Source organism: Physella acuta, unplaced genomic scaffold, assembly GCF_028476545.2.
Source record: "Physella acuta isolate Inbredline_101_S28 unplaced genomic scaffold, ASM2847654v3 ptg000257l, whole genome shotgun sequence".
In the NCBI taxonomy this organism is placed as follows: domain Eukaryota; kingdom Metazoa; phylum Mollusca; class Gastropoda; family Physidae; genus Physella; species Physella acuta.
The window spans coordinates 574,027-595,000 of record NW_026731776.1 but is presented as its reverse complement, the minus strand read 5'-3'; the positions used below and the strand labels follow the sequence as shown (position 1 = coordinate 595,000).

Genomic DNA, 20,974 nt, shown 5'->3' with positions numbered 1-20,974 from the left:
ACATGAGCTTTTACCAACTTGACCCCTTTCTGGAGTTTGGATTCTGGGCTTTTAAATCTGATGTGTACCTGATTCACATTAGTGAAAGTAAAGGTGGCTGGGCATGGTGCTTACCACACTATCCTTTCATAAGTTTAAGTCACTGAAATAGGTGAATTCTACACATAGATTGCCAGGTCTGTAAAGGTAACTTTACTTTTTACTCTTGCTATGTTTCGGTTTAATAAGCATTAAATACATCTTTATACTCTTTCTCTGCACTTGCAGGTTCTTTTCAAAAAGCTGTTTCAAAATTTGGTCATGTAAATCTGATGGTAAACAATGCAGGAATAGTTGATGAGTCAAACTTAAAGTCAGTTGTTAATATTAACCTGGTGAGTTGTTTTAATTTGGAGTTTTTAAAGTAAGTCTTGTTGCAATAATATGTAATTGAAAAAAATTATATCCTCTCTTTGGCTCAAAAATGTTACATTAAGGATTGGGCACATATTTTATGATAAAAGTTTAACATTTTTGACATATATGCCTATCCCATAAAAGTGTATAGTTTCCTTAGACAACAAACACTTATCAGAGAAAATTGTATGTTACACCCCACCACTGGTTTGCTGTTTTAGTACTGAAGCTATTGTATTCAGATTATCTTCTATAACAATTGATTTTTTTAATCAACTAAAGCAGTGGTTCTTAACCTTTTAGCAGGTACCAAAACCCCACCAGCTTCATAATCACATTCAGCAAACCCTTCTATATAGGAAAATGATTTTTTTTTTCAAATTAAAACAGTTATATAATTGTATTGGTACGCAAAATGAAATGTGCATCATCACTGTGTTCAAAATACAATAAAATATGATCCTCACACTAAAACAAAATAATGCATATTTACCCGAATGTGCGGCTTAACCTTGAATTAAAGCATGCATTGTGTTCTAGTATTTTCTATCTCCATTATATTTTTAAAATTAAATTTTAGGTTGGAGTAATTCAAGGTTCTTTGTTGGCTATAGAACACATGAGAAAAGATAAGGGTGGCAAAGGTGGAAAAATCATTAATATTGCATCAATGGCAGGTTAGATATATGGATGGTAACTTTAATTTGAATGTGTTGCAAATGCATGTTAATATTGTTAAGTACCTTAAGTGATTCATGAAATGCAATTGATTTTTCTATTTCATTTTTATAGTGGTTTTATAATTGCATTATAATTTTTATTTGATGCTAGCAACCCATACTGAAAACTCCAAAAACAAGCAATGTTAGCTAAGGATTGGAGCCCCTTAGTCAGTAAGATCCCTTTGTGGGACCTTCATCCCCAGGCTGCTATTTGCTAAAATAGGCTAAAATATATGATTGCACTTCATACAGCAGATTCATGGTCTCCTGTTACTGGGGCAATGTATATTAATAATATTATCATTACTAAGCACAAAAACTGCAGCATTTGATCACAGTATATACTACTTTGCATTATTTTAAAATATAGGTTTAACAGGAGTCTATTTCAGCCCATTTTACAGTGCTACTAAATTTGGTGTAGTGGGATTTCATTTAAGCTGGGCAGTAAGCAATATTTCTTCCTCATTCTTATATTTATCAGTTTTAGTCTCCTTTACAAAAACACCTTAAAAAGGGAGCATTTGTTTTTGAATAGGGGAATCCTCATAATGAGAAGTTAGGTTTACAGTTTGGATGTCTATGCCCAGCCTTTGCAGCAACACCTATTATAGAGATGAATGAAAATCAAATGCTTTACTTTGAAGAAGGAAAAAAGTTGATTGAACAACTTGGTGTTATCAAGTAAGACAATATTTAAAATTAAAACCCTCCTTTTTTAGCCAGTCATGAGACAATTTGCTAATTTTAGTAATTGATGATAGTTATTCCAGATTTCACTCTGAATAAACATAATTGGTTATGAAGTTGCACCTATGCTACCAAAGAATTTTTTGTTACAGAGTTGAAACCGTGGTGGATGGATTTTTGCAACTGGCTGAATCGGAAAACTGTAATGGGGACCTTATAAAAATTTCAGTGAAAGATGGCATTCAACATGCCAGAAAAGGCCAAGTAGTAAAAACAAGTCGATTATAAATAACTATATCCCTGCCATTTTGGGAGATGCTATGGACCAAGCTTTTTTTTTTATTGTATGTAAAAAAGTAAAATTTAATTAAAGCGTAGTAAAATAGTAAATTTTCATTTTTTGAGTCAAATAATACAAAACACAAGTAGTTCCACTCATTTTGAATATTTATTTAACTATGTACATGACATTTCCTGGCACACAATAAGCATGGTCCACAATTGAGGACTATTGGATAAAAAGCATTCAAAAATAGCCCAACTCTAATTTACAGTATGAACATTACAATGAACTATGAGTCAAATTTGTCCAAAACATTCCTCAGATATTGAGTACTGTTGTCCATTAAGTACAGAGTACTCTTCAAGTTTTGTGAATTGACTGAAGAAGGGCAAATTTATTATCTTAAGAACTTCACAAAATACATACAACATTAAAAATGTTACAACTTAAAAAAGTGCCAGGCAGGTTTCAAAATAATACATTATTTCAACAATGAAAAATACAAACTCTCAGTTACACCCAGTAGCACTATCATACATAACCATTCATCATATTTAAAAACTTTAAAAATTATCAACGTTTGTATGGATGGTATCCTTGAGTTGTGCTACCACCACCAGTGCTTGGTGCCCTGCCCTGTGTTTGTGTCTGTTGATATCCATTACCATATCCATCTTGAGATCCACTGCCTGTATAACCTAAGAAACAGTAAAATTGTAAATATAAGTAATATTGTTAAAGAGAAGCTTTTGAAAATGAGCAAAATACTTTATGGCATAGGTGAAAGTGTCCTTACACCTATAACAACTTAGTATGCAATCACATGTTTTATTTCTTTTATTTTTGCTAACTGTTGTGCAGAAGTCTTTGGAATGAATATAGTGAGCTAAGTTTTACAAGGCAAGTGAACAAAAACTCATCTCTATAAAGAGAAAAAAGAAACCACTGGTAACAAAAACTTTGCTCTCATTATTCATACCTTGATTGCCTCCACTATAATTACTAAATCCTTGACCACTGTAGCCCCCATAGCCTTGCCCTTGACCTGAACAAGAAAATTATTAAATTTCTATGCATGTTTCTTTTAAAAACACTCATTGAAATAAAACAATTTCATAACGGCTTCCCAGTTGCACAATTTTTAAAACTGTCTTGAGTCACGAATTAAAGTTAAAAGATGTATTTCACATACTAGTTAATGGTCAAGAGCCAAGCAAAAATACTAATTAAGTGCAGTACAGCGAAACGATGCAGCTTTAAACTCATTTGCAACTAAAAACCATATTCATTTACAACTAAAAACTGTCAAAAATCTCCGGATAGTAAACCAAGTGAGACAACATAACACTGAAATTTTTAAAAATAGGAAAACCATTTGCTTTGTAATTAGATGTTTAGCCAAGACAAATGTGAAAATATGTTTAATAATTAACAAAGAGCATTTACTATTTAGGGCTAAGTTGGTGATGCAAGCACGTGGTCCAAATCTGCCAGCAAGTACCTCAGTATTTTTACTTGTACTTACTAAGCTACATGTATCATATTCTTTATAAAAACTTAATTTACAGGAAATCAAGCTAAAATTTTCAGGGACATCTCATTCATGTACTACGCTTAGTACTTGAGAATAATGCATAAGCGATCTTTGCATTACAATATGGTAGAATGGACAATGGGGCAGTAATGGCGGTCAATTTAGTAAGGAATTTTGCATCTGGTCTGACAGTGGACCGACCAAGTGAACATAATGTTCTAACTATACACCAGTTTGGACATAAGGAAACTGATGCTGACAGGCTTTATGAGAATGGAAAATCTTCAAGTTTCCATTGTCATACCTTGGCCACCACCATAATTATTAAATCCTGAACCACTGTAGCCACCATAGCCTTGGCCTTGACCTGGGCAGAGAAAAAAAAATTGTTCCCAGAACATGTCCCTGTTCCATGGAATGCTAAGATCACTGTTAAAACAATTTGCTGATTTGTATCAAAATAATGTATATGAACACAAAGTACTTTGTGAAAATCAGCAAACTAGTTAACAGTGTTTAGCTGAGCCACTTTCTTACCATTAGGTTGCTGGCCACCCCAGGCCTGCTGTTGTCCATATCCTTGCTGTCCATAACCCTGACCACCATAACCTTGCTGACCCCAGTTCTACAGTGAAATAAATGGAAAAAATTAATACCATTTGCACCACAATATTTAGCTAACTAAACAATTTAGTACAGAAATCAGTTTACCTGAGGGTATCCTTGTGCACCACCATAACCTTGCTGCCCCCAGCTTTGATCGTAACCTTGATTACCATATCCCCCATAACCTTGTTGTTGACCATATCCATACTGATTCCAATTAGAACCATCACCCATGCCTCCCCAACTTTGATCACCATTGAAAGAACCATGCATAGCTTTGCCACCTCTACCACCACCACCTCCCTGTCGGGGTTCAGCTCTTTTGCATTCAATCTAAAAGGCAGAAGGAACAAATATTAAATAAAGCAAAATGAACTCTAAACCCACAATGGACTCAACACACACACATACAGGCCATCCAGTTAAACTATAAATTAATTGCACACAAAAAAAAAACACGCTAGTCCATTGGCATCGCAATTCAAAAGAGCTTGCTATTCAAGGACTTTTAAGAGCAACAGTAAAACATTGTTGAAATGATGCAAAATGCAAATAATTAAAAATTGGTATCTTGATTAAGAAGTGACAAATAAAATGATGGCACAAACTTTTAGAGTAACTAATTATTAACCAGATAACAAAAGTATTAAAAACCTAACTTATTATTTAAATCTATTTTTTAATTAGTGATTTAAGCTGTCTGCACAACTAACAACACACTATTTATAAATAATTACGTAAAACAGCCTTTGCTCTAAACATTGTCAAAAATATTAAGTATAATACAGGTATTGATTTATAAATATTAACAAATGCAAAGGTATAGAACACTTCAGTAAAATACTATTTATTTAATTTATATCTTTTGTAAAAAGTATACAAAAAATGTAAAATCTTAAGTTTAAATAATTACTTCAATATTTAATAGCAACAGTTGTGTAAAAGTGCAGCCATTTCACTTAAATCTTATAAATAAATACCAAAATGACTAAGTAAAGGAATAACTTAAAATTTTTAAGTAATTAAACTGCAGTCCATCAGTTCCACCGTCTCGAGGATCTCTGAATTCTAGGAAAAAATTCATCGCAAAAAGCCATCTTCTTAACCAAACCAAGAGGTGTTGCAACTTAGCAACGACTAAGTTGCAAAGGTATACCAAAGAGACTCATTTAACCTTTTTTCCATTGAAGTCCATAAAGTGTTCTTTAACTGCTGCCTCAACTGCATCTTCACTGTCGAAGGTCAAAAATCCAAAGCCTACGGGTAACATAACCAGAAGAGAAATAACATTTGCAAGGTCAGCTAATCATGCTAAATTAAATGTACAAGAATCATACAGCAGACAAAAAAAATCTGCCAAAAGACAAAATAAACATTAACATGGCTGTCATTCTGTCACTCAAAAATTGTAAAAACTGTACTTACTTTTAATTTATTTTCCCAAATACTAGAATTCAGAAATTATTCCTCTTAACAATAGCTATTTACTTAAAAAAATTTAAACCACAGAAACAGCATGACTGACAAATACTGTAAACATAGGTTAGAGATAAATCAGCTGTTTAATAAGATGAAATGTTAAGATAAATAAAACAGAAAACCTAGAAAGAGTAAACCTTAAGAATAGATATCTCAAAATTGTAAAAGGCTAATGACATTGTCCAAAAATGTTTAAACCACGACTATCTTAGGTTTGAGATCTAAGATAAGCAAACTCACATAATGCCGTGAGATAAAAATTACCTAAACAGCATAACTGAGAATTATATGAACAATAGGTGCTTTAAATAATACATTTGATAGTAAAGGTTTAAGAAACGCTAATTTGAACATCTACAACCTCTTGATCCAATGTGGTATCAGATTAAAACAGGCAATAATTAAAAACATCCACAATGATGTACTAACTAGGATTATTTACCTAATAAATAGACATGTGACTAAACTTAAAAAGATTACTGCATGTACAACTAAAAATTATTAAAGAAACTCAAATCTAACCAAACATTAAGATATCTACTAAATAGCACATGTGAAAATAAAACTAGAGCTATATAATCTACACTTATTTTATTATAAAAAATATTGACCAGCATGACTGCTCTATTAACAAATCAATGTCAAGAAACTAAACTCCAGGTTGGATTAAAATATTAGCAGATGTATAAATACTAAATCACACTTATGTCCTATTGAACTCAAATAGTTATTTAAATGAATAGATTCAACAAATTAACCCCAGAATATGAGTTTTTCATAAAAAATTAGCAATAAAGATAAGCTGCCTCAAAATAATGAGCAAGGTAAATTTAAGAGCTGCAACAGAATTTAAACAGCAATCTTATCAGACAGAAAGAAAGCCTTTATAATAAAGTATGTGAAATGATATAAACTGTATTGGGAGAATTATAAACAAGCTGTAATGATATTCAGATGCTACTGCTAACACGTCCCTTTTTCCTTCAAGTGTGAATAGGGTTATTGCCTTTAAAAAGCGGATTAAGAAATATCAACTCTTACCTCTGGGTCTGGTCTTTTCCTCATCATACATAATAACTACATCAACAACCTGCAAAAGCATTAATGGTAGTTTAGAGGCCTAGACTTAATATATACAAAGAGATGTGAATTAATGCTTATTGTTAAAACAGCAAGACAATCATAATTTTTATCAATCGCGTTACACCTACCTCTCCAAACCTGGAAAAATAACTCTTAAGATTGTCATTATTGGCATCATTAGGCAAGCCACCAACAAATATTTTTGTAGTTCTTCCAGTATAGCCACTCCCCCCACCTCCTCCACGACCTGTGCCCTGTGTAAAAAGATTGTTGTCAGACAAATGCTAATATTTGAGGCAAAATGTCAAAACATTAGGATAATTGAGGATTAAGAATGACATGAGCAGCATACCTTTCCTGCACTTCCTGCTGAGCCCCTTGCACTGCATGCTTTTGCATCAACCTATTATCAGAAAAATTAAATTGTTATGAGAAATGATCTGAAAACAACATGACTGTACTGATACACAAACAAGCAAATAAACATACATTTCTTCCATCAATTGTGTGTTTTGAGGTAGCCAATATAACATCTACTGCTGATGGATCTTTAAAAGTAACGAATCCAAATCCTCTTGACTTTCCAGTTTGTGGATTGTTCATAACAACACAATCTGTAACCTCACCATACTGAGAAAAATATGACTGAAGGGCATCTAGATAAAAAGAAAATTTTTAAACATTAGCAAAAAAAATGTCAGGCTATACATTTAGCACAAAGACTAACATTTAAGTGTACATTTTCAAATTATTATTTATTTACCTTTATCGGTATCCCAACTTAATCCTCCAACAAAGATTTTTCTGAAAAGAATGTTCAGAAATAAAAATTTTTTACTTTGGCTTAAGATTAAAAAACTTACTGAGTGGCTAATTTGACATATTTTAAGTGATAGGTCTAGATCTTTTAAATAAAGTAGGGACAAATATAAAGTAGATACATAATTTGATTAATCAGACTACAAAATAAAAACAAATATCATTGGTACTTATTAAAAAAAAATATTAGCAGCTAAATATGACAGGAATTTAATATATCTGCTAAAGCTCAAACTTTTATGATCTAAATCTACAGTTTGTGAATTCTGGTTAACTTGTTTAGTTATTACAAATTTATTTTCACTTTATCTTATTCCTTTGTTCATCTTGAAAAGGTCAACTAATAAGATTTAGCTTGACATAATCAACTTCGTATAGAGTAATTTACCGTTGCGGACACAGAAAAAAGTCGGACTTCCATGCGGTCTCATTCAGTAACCGCTTAACATAGAAAACAAAAAAAAAGTATCATAACACTCCGCAACCAATCTACTTTAATAATGTGTGTGTCATTTTGTATTCAAACGCATAGAACTTTAGCTATTCTTGTTTTAGTGACTTACATGTGCGCGAAAAATTTTATGCAGTGTTCAAAATTTTGCATGTGTTTTAACACTTTTAACAGCACATTTTGTTCATTTAGAATAATTTAAAGTCAATTGAAAGAATAAAAACATATATGCGTTTATACTGTGTTATTGATTGTTTGTGAGGTAATTTTAATAGTTTAAACCATTTCCCACACTCCCAAAGTTCATCCCATTCAGCCACTGTCGATCTGTTGTGACTCGCGCAGTTCGCTGCTAAGCCAGCCAAGTCACTTAATTTCCCCCCCTCTTTCACCGACCACTGCCTTCTTGACCTTATTTCAAGCCTTTCCCTTCAACAACCAGCCCCTTGTACGCTCTAAATTCTTATTTAATAATATTTTTGTGTTGCCGTTCGCTTCCATGTAAGGCCAAAAAAGTTAGCGAACACCCCATTTTTATTGTACAAGTACAAAAAAAACCCTATTAACCTTGACATTTACGATGTTCCGTACATACATATATAGAAGCTATTTATAGTGTAACCTTTTTTTGAGAGAGAAAACGGAAGTACTTGACATGGAAGTGTTAATAAAAGAACAGTTTACGTGCAGGCGCCGTGGTTTCGCATGAGACATGCTAATTAAAGGTTCTATGAGTAAAAAACCGACCAAGTGTTCGGACAAGTGTAGTGTTCGCGCTTAAGTAAACCTTTAGTAGTAAGCTTTGAAACTATGCCACTAATAATTTAATTCAATCAACACTTTATAGTCTATCTTTTTCACATAACTATGCTAATTCAGCAAAATTATTGATATTTCAACTGGACTGTAAAAACCCCCAAACCACACTGCAAAATTAATGGAATCAATTAAACATGACTACTGAATGATAGACATCCATATTTAATTCATTAGGCACTAATTTTGACGTTTTAGTTCGTTTTAAACGAAATTACTTAATTTAATATTTATTGACACTCACAAAAATGCACAACACACCTATCCATGACAACTCTTCTTATGCTTGAAGCTATAGAAAACCACAAATAGGTTAGACTTTTTAAGTGGCCATGTACCGGAAGTTCCCCACTAGTGATCATCAAATAGCGGTCACGTGGTTTAAAAAAATAAATAAATTTGGTTGTCATTCAAAAGTCGTGTCTTATTTTAAAAAGCGCATGCAATATTTGATTTATTTCTTCATATAATGATAAACCTAATAGTTCTACAACCTCCAAATCATTTTTGTGACCTCCAGGCTAATATTTTAGAAGTTCTATTAATTTTAATGAGACCGACTTTTAAATTTAGCCTTCACTCTCCAAAGCAAATTTTAAAATGCTTTTCTGGCATATTTAGCCTTGCCACCTATAGCATGTTTTTATAGCGTGAAAACCCGCCATTTTACTCGTGATAAACATTTTTAAAAGTAATTCTAAGAAGGTCTCTGGAACTAAGACGAAAAATCGTCGGAAGTCATGCATCCGGTCTGTACGCCATATTGTTGTTAGCAACCGGCCACGCCTCCGGGTTAGCGAGAAATACTAAATCATAGAATTAGCTATTATCCAAATAAAATCATTATGTTGATCAGTAGGGTTGATCAGAGAATGATAACTTGGCAAAAACTGACCCATTTTGGACATTGTTTTGGCAACATTCAGTGCCGAGAAGCGGTTGAAAAAAAACGAACTAAAAATTGGTCATAAAAAAGTGGGTCAGGGGAGGTAATTCAACTTGCATTATGAGACTAGCTAACCGGTGTCCGATCATGGAATCTTTAGAAAAGGGTAGGCATTTTGGTAAATTTTGCCTAATTATCTCAGAATGATAAAACACACATAATATTGAAGGCCATAAACTGCCATTTAATAAACCACTAAATTTATCACTGTAGGCCCAGTAGTTTTTTTTTTATGAATTTTTTAAGTTGTATGTTAAACAGCTTATATTTTATTGTAAAGTTGCAAAATATTTGGTGTCCTTCTTTGAGTTCATATAGCGTTGTTATTTTTTTAACATGTAATGATAAAACTTTGCATATTGATACTAGAGAGTACAGGCAACAGGAATATGCAATTGAAATAAAGATCAGTAAAGGTAAAACCAAAAATAATTAAGACTAATTAAGGGTCATGGCGTTTTTATATAGAGAGCAACGTTAGTCTATTGTCAAACTGCACAACTCTGTTGTTAATAAAGATATATTGATAATACTTTGCATATTGGTGCTAGGGAGTACAGGCAACAGGAATATGCAAGTGAAATACAGCTTAATTAAAAGGAAAACAACTAATAATTAACTTAATAAAGCCCAATTAAGGAGTGCGGTGCCGTTCTACTATGATTGCCACAAGTCACTTTTCATACTGAATATCTATGTTGCTATTGATGATACAAAGATAAAACTTAGCACATAGATGCTTAAGGATGTTGGGAATAGAAATTTACAAGTCAAAAAAATGCTAGGAGAAAAAGACAATCACATATAAAGTCTAATTAATGGGGGTGGCACTGAAATCTTGTATCAATAATACCTGTGTATTATACTCATACTGGAATATGATATGGTTAGGATTATGTTGAAATATCTAAATATTAGTAGCATTAGTTATAGGCTACTTTTAATAAGTAGCCAAGGATGGTTAATCAATAGACAGCCTACAGAAACTAGATGAGATGTGTCGCAACCGAAGGATAGACAGCTGCCTTATTTGCTGATCTGAACCTACTGTTTAAAAAAAATTACTGTTGCTTAGTTTAAGTTATAAAATTAAGTCACATTGTTCAAAGTGTTACTGTTTCTGTTTTCTTTTTGACTTTTAAAAAAATGTATCTATCACTGTTGCTTTAGATCACATTATTAAAGTGAAGTGTTAATGTTTCTATTTTATCTTTGACTTCATTTATTTTACTTTCCATGCCTCTATAGATCTAGTAGTATATTTTAGCTATTATTAAATTTTAAAGATAATATACTATAATCTGAGAAATGACCAATTTAATCTTTGTAATTATTTTCTTAATCAGTTTTTCCTGAAACGGGGTAACTAAAGTTTAGACATCATCCATAAGTAATTTTACAACATAATTATATATTTAAGCTTGATGCAATAAATATTAGTTCTATTAGATTCTTATAAGCAATTACTCATTAAAATACATAGATCTAAATCTATTCTATAGGGGCCTAATATTTATAAGGGCCTATTTATTACTATTTAAAATTTTAATTAGGCCTATTATTATTACCCAATTGAAAATGACTAATATGGAAGATTATTAATGAATGGGACTATTAATTCCATTGCTTTAAATTTTATTTAATCCATAAAAAACATTCTATAAGCTAAAATCTTGCCAATTCAATGAATAGTGTTAAACAGTAATATCAAATGTGCGATTTTTTATATTTCATGCATATGGTCTATGGACCGTCATAAAAATTTAAACTCGGCCGTCATTAATATAAAATTGCGTAGATCCCCTTCACTTCACGCAAGAAGCAATATCTGGTTATAAAGAGCTAAAAAGCCCCATAAAACCAACATTTCCACCCATCAAAATAGTTTGGCATTACTTATTTACTAGATCTAGTTTCCTGAACTTATCTCTTTTTTAAATGCCGAAATTTGGTTCTATCGATAATAGGTAACCTCGCGGCCCCTATCGCCCTGTTAAAAAATTGTGTCAGCGGGACCCCCCCCAAGATTTACCAATGCTTTTTAAGCATGTTCCAATGAAAAGAACTCTATGAAACTGTTATTTTTGTTCTTGAGAATGGTTAGGATGCTCATTACAACTAATGTCTAGCTTATTATACTTTACTTTCTTGCTAAAATTAATACTAATTGAAAGAAGTCGGTTACTGCGTTTAATGAGACGTGCTCGCTAAGATACCTCGATAAAATTGGGATCGATATGTTAAAATGTAACTAATAGTTTTCCATACAAACATAGAATATAAAAACAGCCCACTTTGACGTATCGAATACATTAATTTATCGATTCTCTCATGATAACTAAGCACTTGGATGGAAAATGGCCGAAATTACAAAAGTTGGCTTGAAAAATTTCGGATGTGGCCAGATTAAACAAAATGGCGGACATCGAAATGCCTAGAAAAGGGGTGTTGGGTTGATAGTAAAATTGTAATCTCGACTAATTTTATGGTTAGAAATTTCAAATTAGGGTTAGGTGTATGCCAGTGTATGGTAGGACGAGGGTTGGGGTTAGGGGCAGGGTTAGCATTGACAGCCAGCCATGAGTGTATTTAAGTAAGGTAACTAACAGTAAACTAACACCAATTTTTAAAAGAAGATTCCATTATCGGACACCAGTATAAATATTCTCCCGAAGATAAATTTATCGACTATAAAATTCCCCCAAATATTGCGTTCCCCCCCCCCCCCCCCCCCCCACCCACCGGAGAGAAATTCTGACAGACTGGTTCGGCCCCTGATTAAGATCTAGGACAATTTAGGCATATTCGTAATACCGCAAACTAGGTGTCGAAATAGTCAAATTAAGGGCAACAATTGTAGGCCGTAGATAGCCCTGTAACTTTGTTAACCATTTTTAAACCCATGAACGCTGCCTTGCACTGGTAGAACTAGAAATCTCTACCTTTGGTTTTTAGGCCTGGCAAATTTTCAAATAAGTCTTAGGTTCATTTTGTTTTTTGATAAATAAGTAGTCTTGACAGCAATTTTTAATTCTTAGTTTGACATTAGTTGATGTTTATTTAAGTATTACGTACCCTTTTTCCATCGACATGTTAAGACCTGGTGTCTACTTGGTAATTGACTGAGTGACAAAGAAAAAACCTACACACGCGTTTTTCAAAATGGCGACGAATATGCCAGGTACAAAGTAGTTTGATAAATTAACGGCACATTTAAGCAATGAGAAAAATGTAGTTTTATTTACCATAGGCCTATGGCTGTACAGTAAGCGGAAAAATTGAATGTTATATGGTTAATGTAGTAATATCACATCATAATAGACTTAAACCATTTAATTTTATATATTACCTTGCAGTAATATATCTTAAAAGCGTTTAATTCGTTAAGCATAATGTAATAATAAAAAGGGTATTATATATTAACAGTAGTATATATATATATATGCAAATATATATATATATATATAAGTATATTATATGTAATTAACAATGCATGTTTTTATAATGAAAAAATCTAATAGGCCTAGTAAGTTATTTTATTTATATTTCCGACGATTTGTTCAGTCATTTATGTATACGTTTCCATCAGCCAACGAGGCAAACAAATTTCAAGCGTTTGGTGGCGACATCTAGGGCTATGGAGCCGAACATTTAGCGCTTATTCCTAACTCTAAGCCATCAACCTGTATGTTTAATATTAGAGCCCTCAAATCCTAAGCGAATATCTAGAGCACTCAATAGGCCCCTATACAACTTTTAAAATGCTACAATTAGTGCACTATAATATTATTTTACACTACACTAGGTCTAGTTTTAACAGCTACATACATAAGAAACACCCTTTCTGCGCATGCGCTAATTTGTTCTTAGCTTTCACCATCTCTGAGTAGGCCTGTAAAGGGGGGGGGGGGAAGAAATCTTGCAAAAAAAATCGAGATTTCGACCTAACTTTGACGCTTCACCCCTCCTTGAAACGATTTTTGATATGTCTGTACTCAAGTTATCGTGTTCACAGACAGATATACAGACAAGGTTGCAAAATTAAGTTTATCCGACGCAACGTCGCGTAAAACATTTTGATAAATCTGGATTTAGAATTTTTGCCCGATTTTAAAGTAAATCCACTAGGCCTAAAGAAACAAGTTAATAAAAAGTTTAGTGACAATTTAAGCGCAATTTCCTTATGTTATATCAATAACAATTTTAAATCGAGATAAATCATATATTCAGCAAATTTTTTGTGACCGAACGAAAGGATATTTTTGAAAACTTTCTTCGGCAATATTGTTCTAAATTATGGCAGGAATCGATTGGTAAATGTTTCAAGTCGTTATAGGTCTGGTTGCCGAGATATGGGCCAAAAACTGCATTTTTTTTTCGAGGTTTTTTGGCTTTTCCGGGAAATCCAGGAAGGAATTCCGGGAATTTTTTCGGCCCACAATCATCCTCGGAACTTGCTTAACATATTTGCTTTGGAACTAGCCCTCGATATTGCTTCGTTGAGGAGGAGATACGACTTAAAGCTGCGGACACACATCCATCCATCCACACAGAAAAAACCAATTAATAATCGCAATTGTCAGTATGGAAATTGCGCTAAAAATACTCCGTATATTTACGGTATATGTCAGTATAAGTATGATGAAGTACTGAGGTGTAAAGCGATGAAAACTCAAAATTTCATGCGATCTACACATTTGATATAATACTTTGTCCATTTTGGTTAACTACCCTTTAAAGATAAGTACGTGTTATACCTGGTTTCAGTAGATGTTCATTTTTGAAACATTTTAGTATGCTCATTGATGTTTTTGCCTTATAGTGGCCTTTACTGTAAATTAGAGGTATGTGTTGTGTCAGTAGGTGAACAGTAAAGTAGAATGTTGATCCCAATAAGTTGCCATTGTTAAGTTGATTGCGGGGACGCAATCGTTTTTGCGGGGGAAGCATGTTGGCTGGTACTCAATTGTTGATTCTTAAGTAAGCATGTTGGCTGGTACTCAATTGTTGATTCTTAAGTAAGCATGTTGGCTGGTAATATATTGTTTATTTTTAAGTAAAATGGTAACTTGGGTGCTTATTAAAGGGGTTTAGGTGACTGTATAGGACTAGTTACAGAAACCCAAGTGGTTAATCTAAGATGTTGGGGATGAGCAGGCCAGGGAAATCTAAAATTTAATTAAAATGTTATCGGCTCACTCTGGTCGTAAGGGCTACGAGCTCTATGCAGGTGCATGAGTGACACGTAATGCTGGGAAGAAACCCGCGTTTATTTATGTCTAAAGTTGAGTCCGGGCATGCCGCTGGACGTCACGGTTGGATCGTGACTCATGATCTGCAGGTGGACGTCGGAAACGATTCCGATGACCTTAGGGACTAATTATCGCCTGGGCCAGATAGTTAGACGCGAGCAGCGTAGGGACATGTAGTGGTCAGTTGTTAGGTGTGAAACGCGGCGGGAGTGCCGTGTGGCCGTACGTTAGCTCGAGCGGTGTATGACACGATCGTTAGCCCTGAGGCAACGGGAAGATCTATAGCGGTGTTCAACGCATTGGTGCATAGGGACCGGTGTTATCTCGAACAGAGTCCGACTCGGATCCTAGGTCTCTAGGGAGATGATATAAGGGGGGCAAGACTAACCTATATATGAGGAAGGGCGATTATGTTGAGGTCTCTCTCTCACAGACACATAGCTGAGGCTAGACACTATGGTCTAGGCCTTGGAGGGTGACAGCCTTTAGGGTTGGCCACTAAGGCTGGTTTATTGGCCCAGCCGATGTTTTGTTCTTGTACATATGTGCTTCGTTCCAGATATTTACATATGTGACCTATGTTTATACATGTGACCAATGTTGTACCAGTGGCTGGAAAACTTCCTGCCGTGTAGATGTTCTTCGTTCCAGTGGTCACTATCTTTGTGGCCCAATGTTTGTACCAGTGGCCAAATGTTTTATTCCAGTGGCTGGAAATCTCCCTGCCGCTTGAGTGTCAAGCTAGATTGTTGTGAGTACTGATGAGTATTCATAGAAGGATTCAAACCGTGTTTGATTAGTGGAATCAGAACTAGTGATGTTAACATTTACCCGTGTGATTCTGAGATTACATAGCAGTGCAAGTAGTAAAGTTATAACTAGATCTAGAGACGATGACATTTACGTTTTTGATTTTGAGATTACAAGTGAAATTGGGACTAGGAAGAACAACATTTACCCGTGTGATTCTGAAATTACACAAGCAGTGCAAGTATTTAAGTTAGGGCTAGAGGAAATGACATTCATATGAGTAAATTCTGAGTTGTGTAATGTAGGTTTGCTATCCACACTTATTTTTGTGTTTTCTATGAATTAATGTCAGTAACTACGGTGAAAAAATCTGCATCGAAATGTAAGTTTGCTTATCTTTGTCTTTTTTACTTGTATTAGAAATTCAAGTGATGTTTTCTTAAATATGAAAGACTGGCCAGGTCTTATTTGTATTGTTTGTTTTGCCTTTAACATATAAACCTTTGTGACGTCAAATGAAGATAAATAAATGTTTTAGCTGTGTGTTACTAAGTTTCATTTTTAGTTTAATATTGGGGTTGTTTAGATGTTAATTAGTTTTGCTCAGGTCTATTAGACCCCTTTGTCACAACACAAAGGTGCACGGATATGAGAGAATAATACCATCTTACCATCTCTCTCCAATCGGTGTATCCCCTAACATTTGGTAACAACGAGTGGGATTTAAAACCATATCCCTCTCTTCAATCGGGTAACTCAAACCACACCCTAACATCAGTGGCGTAGCGAGGTCGGGTGTCACCCGGTGCGGCACTTAATGGTGTCACCCCCCCCCCCCCAGAGGCGTAGCGACCCTTCCCGGGGACAAACTTTCAAATTTTCGATTTGCACCCCCCTCGAACTTTCGATTTGCACTCCCCCCTCAAGTTTTCGATTTGCACCCCCCCCCCCCTCGAACTTTCGATTTGCACCCCCCCCCCCCCTCAAGTTTTTCTCTATATATTTGGCTATTTTTTGCCTTGGTGTCACCCCCCTAAATGGTGTCACCCGGTGCGGTCCGCACCCCCGCACCCCCCCCCCCCCTCGCTACGCCCCTGCCTAACATATATGTGCGTAAATAATATCGCAGACTTCTCAGTTAATAAGTTGTTTGCTTGGGGTTACAATATCATCTTCCTTGCATTCGAAATATGACAATTCCACCGTTAAATAAGGTTTTACAGATGTCGAATTGTAACAGCTTTTGTAACCACAATCAACCTAATCCAACAGGTAATTATTACGATTATTGCAGATTACGTGAAAGTGCGACAGTTTGAATTGCGCATCACCAGCAGTGGGGTAGCTATCGTAAAGCTAGCGCAAGCGAGGACCATTGGGGCCATTTTCCTTCGTTGAAAAATAAATCTTTTACATTTAAATTTAAAAATTTGTTTTATATAAATTAGGCTACATGCATTGCTACAAATCTTAACTGACTGGAAAATTCCCTATCCAACCCCCCCCCCCCCCCCCCATCTCCCTCCCAACTGTCTGCCCACATTGAAATTCACAACAAGCTGTCCAAAGTGTGTCAATGTTTTTCTACCTTAATCACATTTTGCTTGTTGATCTAATATATCTTTAATCAATATGGCGCTAATAACACTATACGATTTGTCTTTTGTAATAGATTGAAATAATTGTGAGGTCAAGGGAACTCACTCTTCTGTATTAGTTATATTTATAATATTGTTATCTTGAGTGATGTCCCTTGTGTACTTCCTTCCGTCCTCTCTGTGTGTTACCATCGTGGTAGTTAGACCCAAATAAATGTGTTATATACAACCACAGGCTTCTGTCGTCAATCTATTATAACTGGCGACGAAGGATAAACATCGACTAGAAAGAGCACCTACTTACGCAAAAAAGAGGTTTGCTAGAGCTTATTAGCTAATTATTTCTAGAATTATGGCGCTGTATGGCCAAATAAAAGAATTTGATGCGAATGATGAAATCATTCAAGATTACCTAGAGAGGTTAAGCTTTTACCTAGAAGCTAACGACGTGACGATAGAAGCCAAAAAGAGAGCTGTTTTGTTAACAGTCATAGGGCCTCAACAATTCAGGCTACTAAAGGACTTATGCGCACCAGCTAGTCCAGATACCAAGAGCTTTAACGAGCTGAGCAAATTGCTAACAGACCACCATGCGCCTACCCCATCAAAGTTTTTATGTAGAGCTAGATTTGACAGTAGGACTCGTCAACCAAACGAGTCAATATCAGAATATGTTGCTGCTTTACGTCATTTAAGTAGATTCTGTGAATTCGGAGACACGCTGTCTGACAGACTATGTGAAAAGTTTGTGACAGGTGTAAACAGCCCTGATATTCAAAGAAAGTTGCTGCTCGAGTCAGATCTAAAATTAGAAAAAGCAATACAACTCGCAACTTCAATCCAGCAGTCATCAGATGCGGCGAGATCTTTAGCACCTTCAGGGATCCATGCAGTAAACAGCAGGTTAGTCAATAAACATCAACCCCATCAGAGCATTCCAACTTATGCTAAACAGCCTGCTCGTTCAAATCCTAGATCTAAATCTAGTAATAATTATCAAAAATGTCATCGATGCAAAGGTCCCCATGCATCTCATCGGTGCAAGTTCAAGTCTGCAACTTGTTATAAGTGCAGTGAGCAAGGTCACATTGCTAAGGCCTGCTTTGCAAAGTCTTCGTCTGTTGCTAAATCTAGCCAGTCAAGACAGTACCGCAACCAAAGGCAGCACTATGTTAACTCTCACCAAGACTACCTAACCCAACCAATGAACCACTCTACCTGTGAAAATGCTCAAACTGATTCGCAGCCGGATTTCAACCTGTTCTCTGTGAAATCAATAAGTCATGCTCCCATCAATGTACCAGTTAATATCAACGGTAAGAGCATCAGCTTCCAACTTGACACTGGAGCATCTCTAACAGTCATAACAAAGAAAGATTTTGACGCTATCACAGGAGGATCAGTGCCTCTACAACCAAGTCACAAGTGTCTAACAACATACACTGGTGACAATGTTCCGGTAATAGGAGAGTGTATGGTTCATGTAAGTTATAATGGTCAAAGTGTTAAACTTCCTCTTCTTGTGGTTGAAGGAAATGGACCGCCATTACTAGGTAGGAACTGGTTAAGTGATCTTAAGTTAAATTGGGAGAGTATTTGTTCATTGAAGAATGTAAAAGAATCTAGTCTTACTTCACTAGATAAAGTTATATCTGAAAATAAATGTGTTTTTGGCAATTCAGGTTTACTAAATGATAGAACAGTGAAGTTAAGCATTAAAGATACAAATCCAAGATACTGCAAAGCTAGAGTTCCACCTTATGCAATGAGGAATAAAATTGAAAATGAGCTAAGTAGATTGGAATCTAATGGCATTATAAAGAAGGTAGACTATTCCGATTGGGCAACACCCATTGTGCCAGTGTTAAAGAAGGATGGTTCTATAAGAATTTGTGGAGATTATAAAACTACACTGAATAAGCAAATAGAGCTAAATAGGTACCCTATACCTAACATTGAGGAAATTTCTTTGAATTTGGCAGGAGGAGACAAATTCACTGAATTAGACTTTAGTCATGCTTACACTCAACTAGAACTGCATCCAGATTCAAAAGTCTATACGACAATAAACACACATAAAGGACTCTACCAATATGAAAGACTATGTTTTGGCATATCATCCAGCCCTGGAATTTTCCAAGCTGTCATGGACAGTATTTTTAAGGATATTCCAAATGTTTGTGTGTACTTTGACAATGTGTACATAACTGGTAAGAATGACACTGAACATCTTAAAACACTTGATAAAGTATTAAAAATTGTTGGTGAAAAAGGTTTAAAGATAAACAAAGATAAATGTCAATTCATGTTGACAGAAATTAGTTTTCTTGGTTATATATTGAGCAAACAAGGCATCAGACCTCAACCTGAGAAAACAAAAGCCATTAAAGAAGCACCCAAACCTGAAAATACCCAACAACTAAGAGCTTTTTTGGGCTTGATAAATTACTATGCAAAGTTCATAGGGAATCTGTCTGGTAAACTATCACCACTGTACAAGCTGCTACAGAAAAATGCAACTTGGCACTGGGGTAAACAACAAGAAGCTGCTTTTAATACAGCAAAAGAGGCTTTGTCTACTGACACCTTACTAACTCACTATGACCCAGGGAAAAGACTTATATTAACATGTGATGCTTCACCAGATGGTGTAGGAGCAGTCTTGTCCTACATGGATGAGAAGGGTGACAGACCCATTGCTTTTGCCAGTAGATCTTTGAACCAGGCTGAGAAAAATTATTCTCAGTTAGATAGGGAAGGCTTAGGCATCATTTTTGGTGTTAAGAAATTTCATAAGTTTCTGTTTGGTAGGAAGTTCACCATCTTTACAGATCATAAACCATTGCTAGGTTTATTTGGAGAAAACAAAACCCTACCTGAGCATGCCTCACCAAGAATTCAAAGATGGGCTATCACACTAACTGCATACAATTATGAATTGAAATACAAACCTGGATCTGAGAATAGTGCAGATAGTCTTAGTAGATTACCTTTAAAAAACCAAAGCCTGAGCTATGTACCAGAAGATGTATTTGTTCTCTTCACTATCATGGATAACTCCAATATAAATGTGAATGATATTAAAAGAGAAACACAAAAAGATGAGTGCTTAATAAAAGTATATGAGTACTGTAAGAATGGGTGGCCTGAAGAGTCTGTGAATGATGACTTAAGGCCATATTAAATAAGAAATAAAAACCTTTGTGAAGATAATATAAAAGATGGAGAAGATACAGTCCATTATCAGTCAGTTACCTAAACAAAGTATTTGTAACTTAATAAATGATTATGGTGATATGGCAATTTCAAATGTTTTAAAGAAAATACATTAGTAAGAAGGAATGTGATCATCAAACAACTTTGCTAACATCATTAGCACTTACAGAAACTAAAAGGGTAACATCAAAAGAAAAGAAAAAAAAAGAATTTTTGCCATTTAATACTTTCAGATGCCAATTCAAAAATAGTTCCATTAAATCATGACAAATCATCCATTGAAAGAGAATTTGCAGTTAATGATAATGTGCATCTAAGAAATTATGGGAGAAA

The 20,974-nt window shown here is 34.8% G+C and overlaps 2 protein-coding genes across 4 annotated transcripts in view; one reads left to right on the top strand and one right to left on the bottom strand.

Annotated features, from left to right (window-relative positions):
* The window catches only part of LOC131938765 (15-hydroxyprostaglandin dehydrogenase [NAD(+)]), a 5,568-nt gene extending 3,390 nt beyond the window's left edge, over nucleotides 1–2,178 (top strand). Inside the window, exons 4-8 of the mRNA XM_059296922.1 lie at nucleotides 268–374; nucleotides 977–1,073; nucleotides 1,489–1,565; nucleotides 1,657–1,802; nucleotides 1,961–2,178. Coding sequence (XP_059152905.1) covers nucleotides 268–374; nucleotides 977–1,073; nucleotides 1,489–1,565; nucleotides 1,657–1,802; nucleotides 1,961–2,096 — 563 coding nt within the window. The 3' untranslated portion in view covers nucleotides 2,097–2,178. The remainder of the gene's footprint in view (nucleotides 1–267; nucleotides 375–976; nucleotides 1,074–1,488; nucleotides 1,566–1,656; nucleotides 1,803–1,960) is intronic.
* A 59-nt stretch (nucleotides 2,179–2,237) lies between these two features.
* On the bottom strand, nucleotides 2,238–13,001 carry LOC131938764 (uncharacterized). Of its 3 annotated transcripts, XM_059296918.1 has the most exons (12): nucleotides 12,901–13,001; nucleotides 7,557–7,597; nucleotides 7,283–7,449; nucleotides 7,146–7,196; nucleotides 6,922–7,047; nucleotides 6,752–6,800; nucleotides 5,406–5,488; nucleotides 4,337–4,564; nucleotides 4,163–4,250; nucleotides 3,930–3,992; nucleotides 3,071–3,136; nucleotides 2,238–2,789 (listed from the first exon to the last, which is right to left on the bottom strand). In XM_059296918.1, exons 1-12 carry the CDS (start codon nucleotides 12,915–12,917, stop codon nucleotides 2,665–2,667), a joined length of 1,104 nt encoding a protein of 367 aa, XP_059152901.1. In that variant the 5' UTR covers nucleotides 12,918–13,001; the 3' UTR covers nucleotides 2,238–2,664. The 3 variants fall into 3 exon arrangements, with proteins under 3 accessions (XP_059152901.1, XP_059152902.1, XP_059152904.1); XM_059296919.1 differs by lacking the exon at nucleotides 3,930–3,992; XM_059296921.1 differs by lacking the exons at nucleotides 3,071–3,136; nucleotides 3,930–3,992.
* Nucleotides 13,002–20,974: the final 7,973 nt, after the last annotated feature.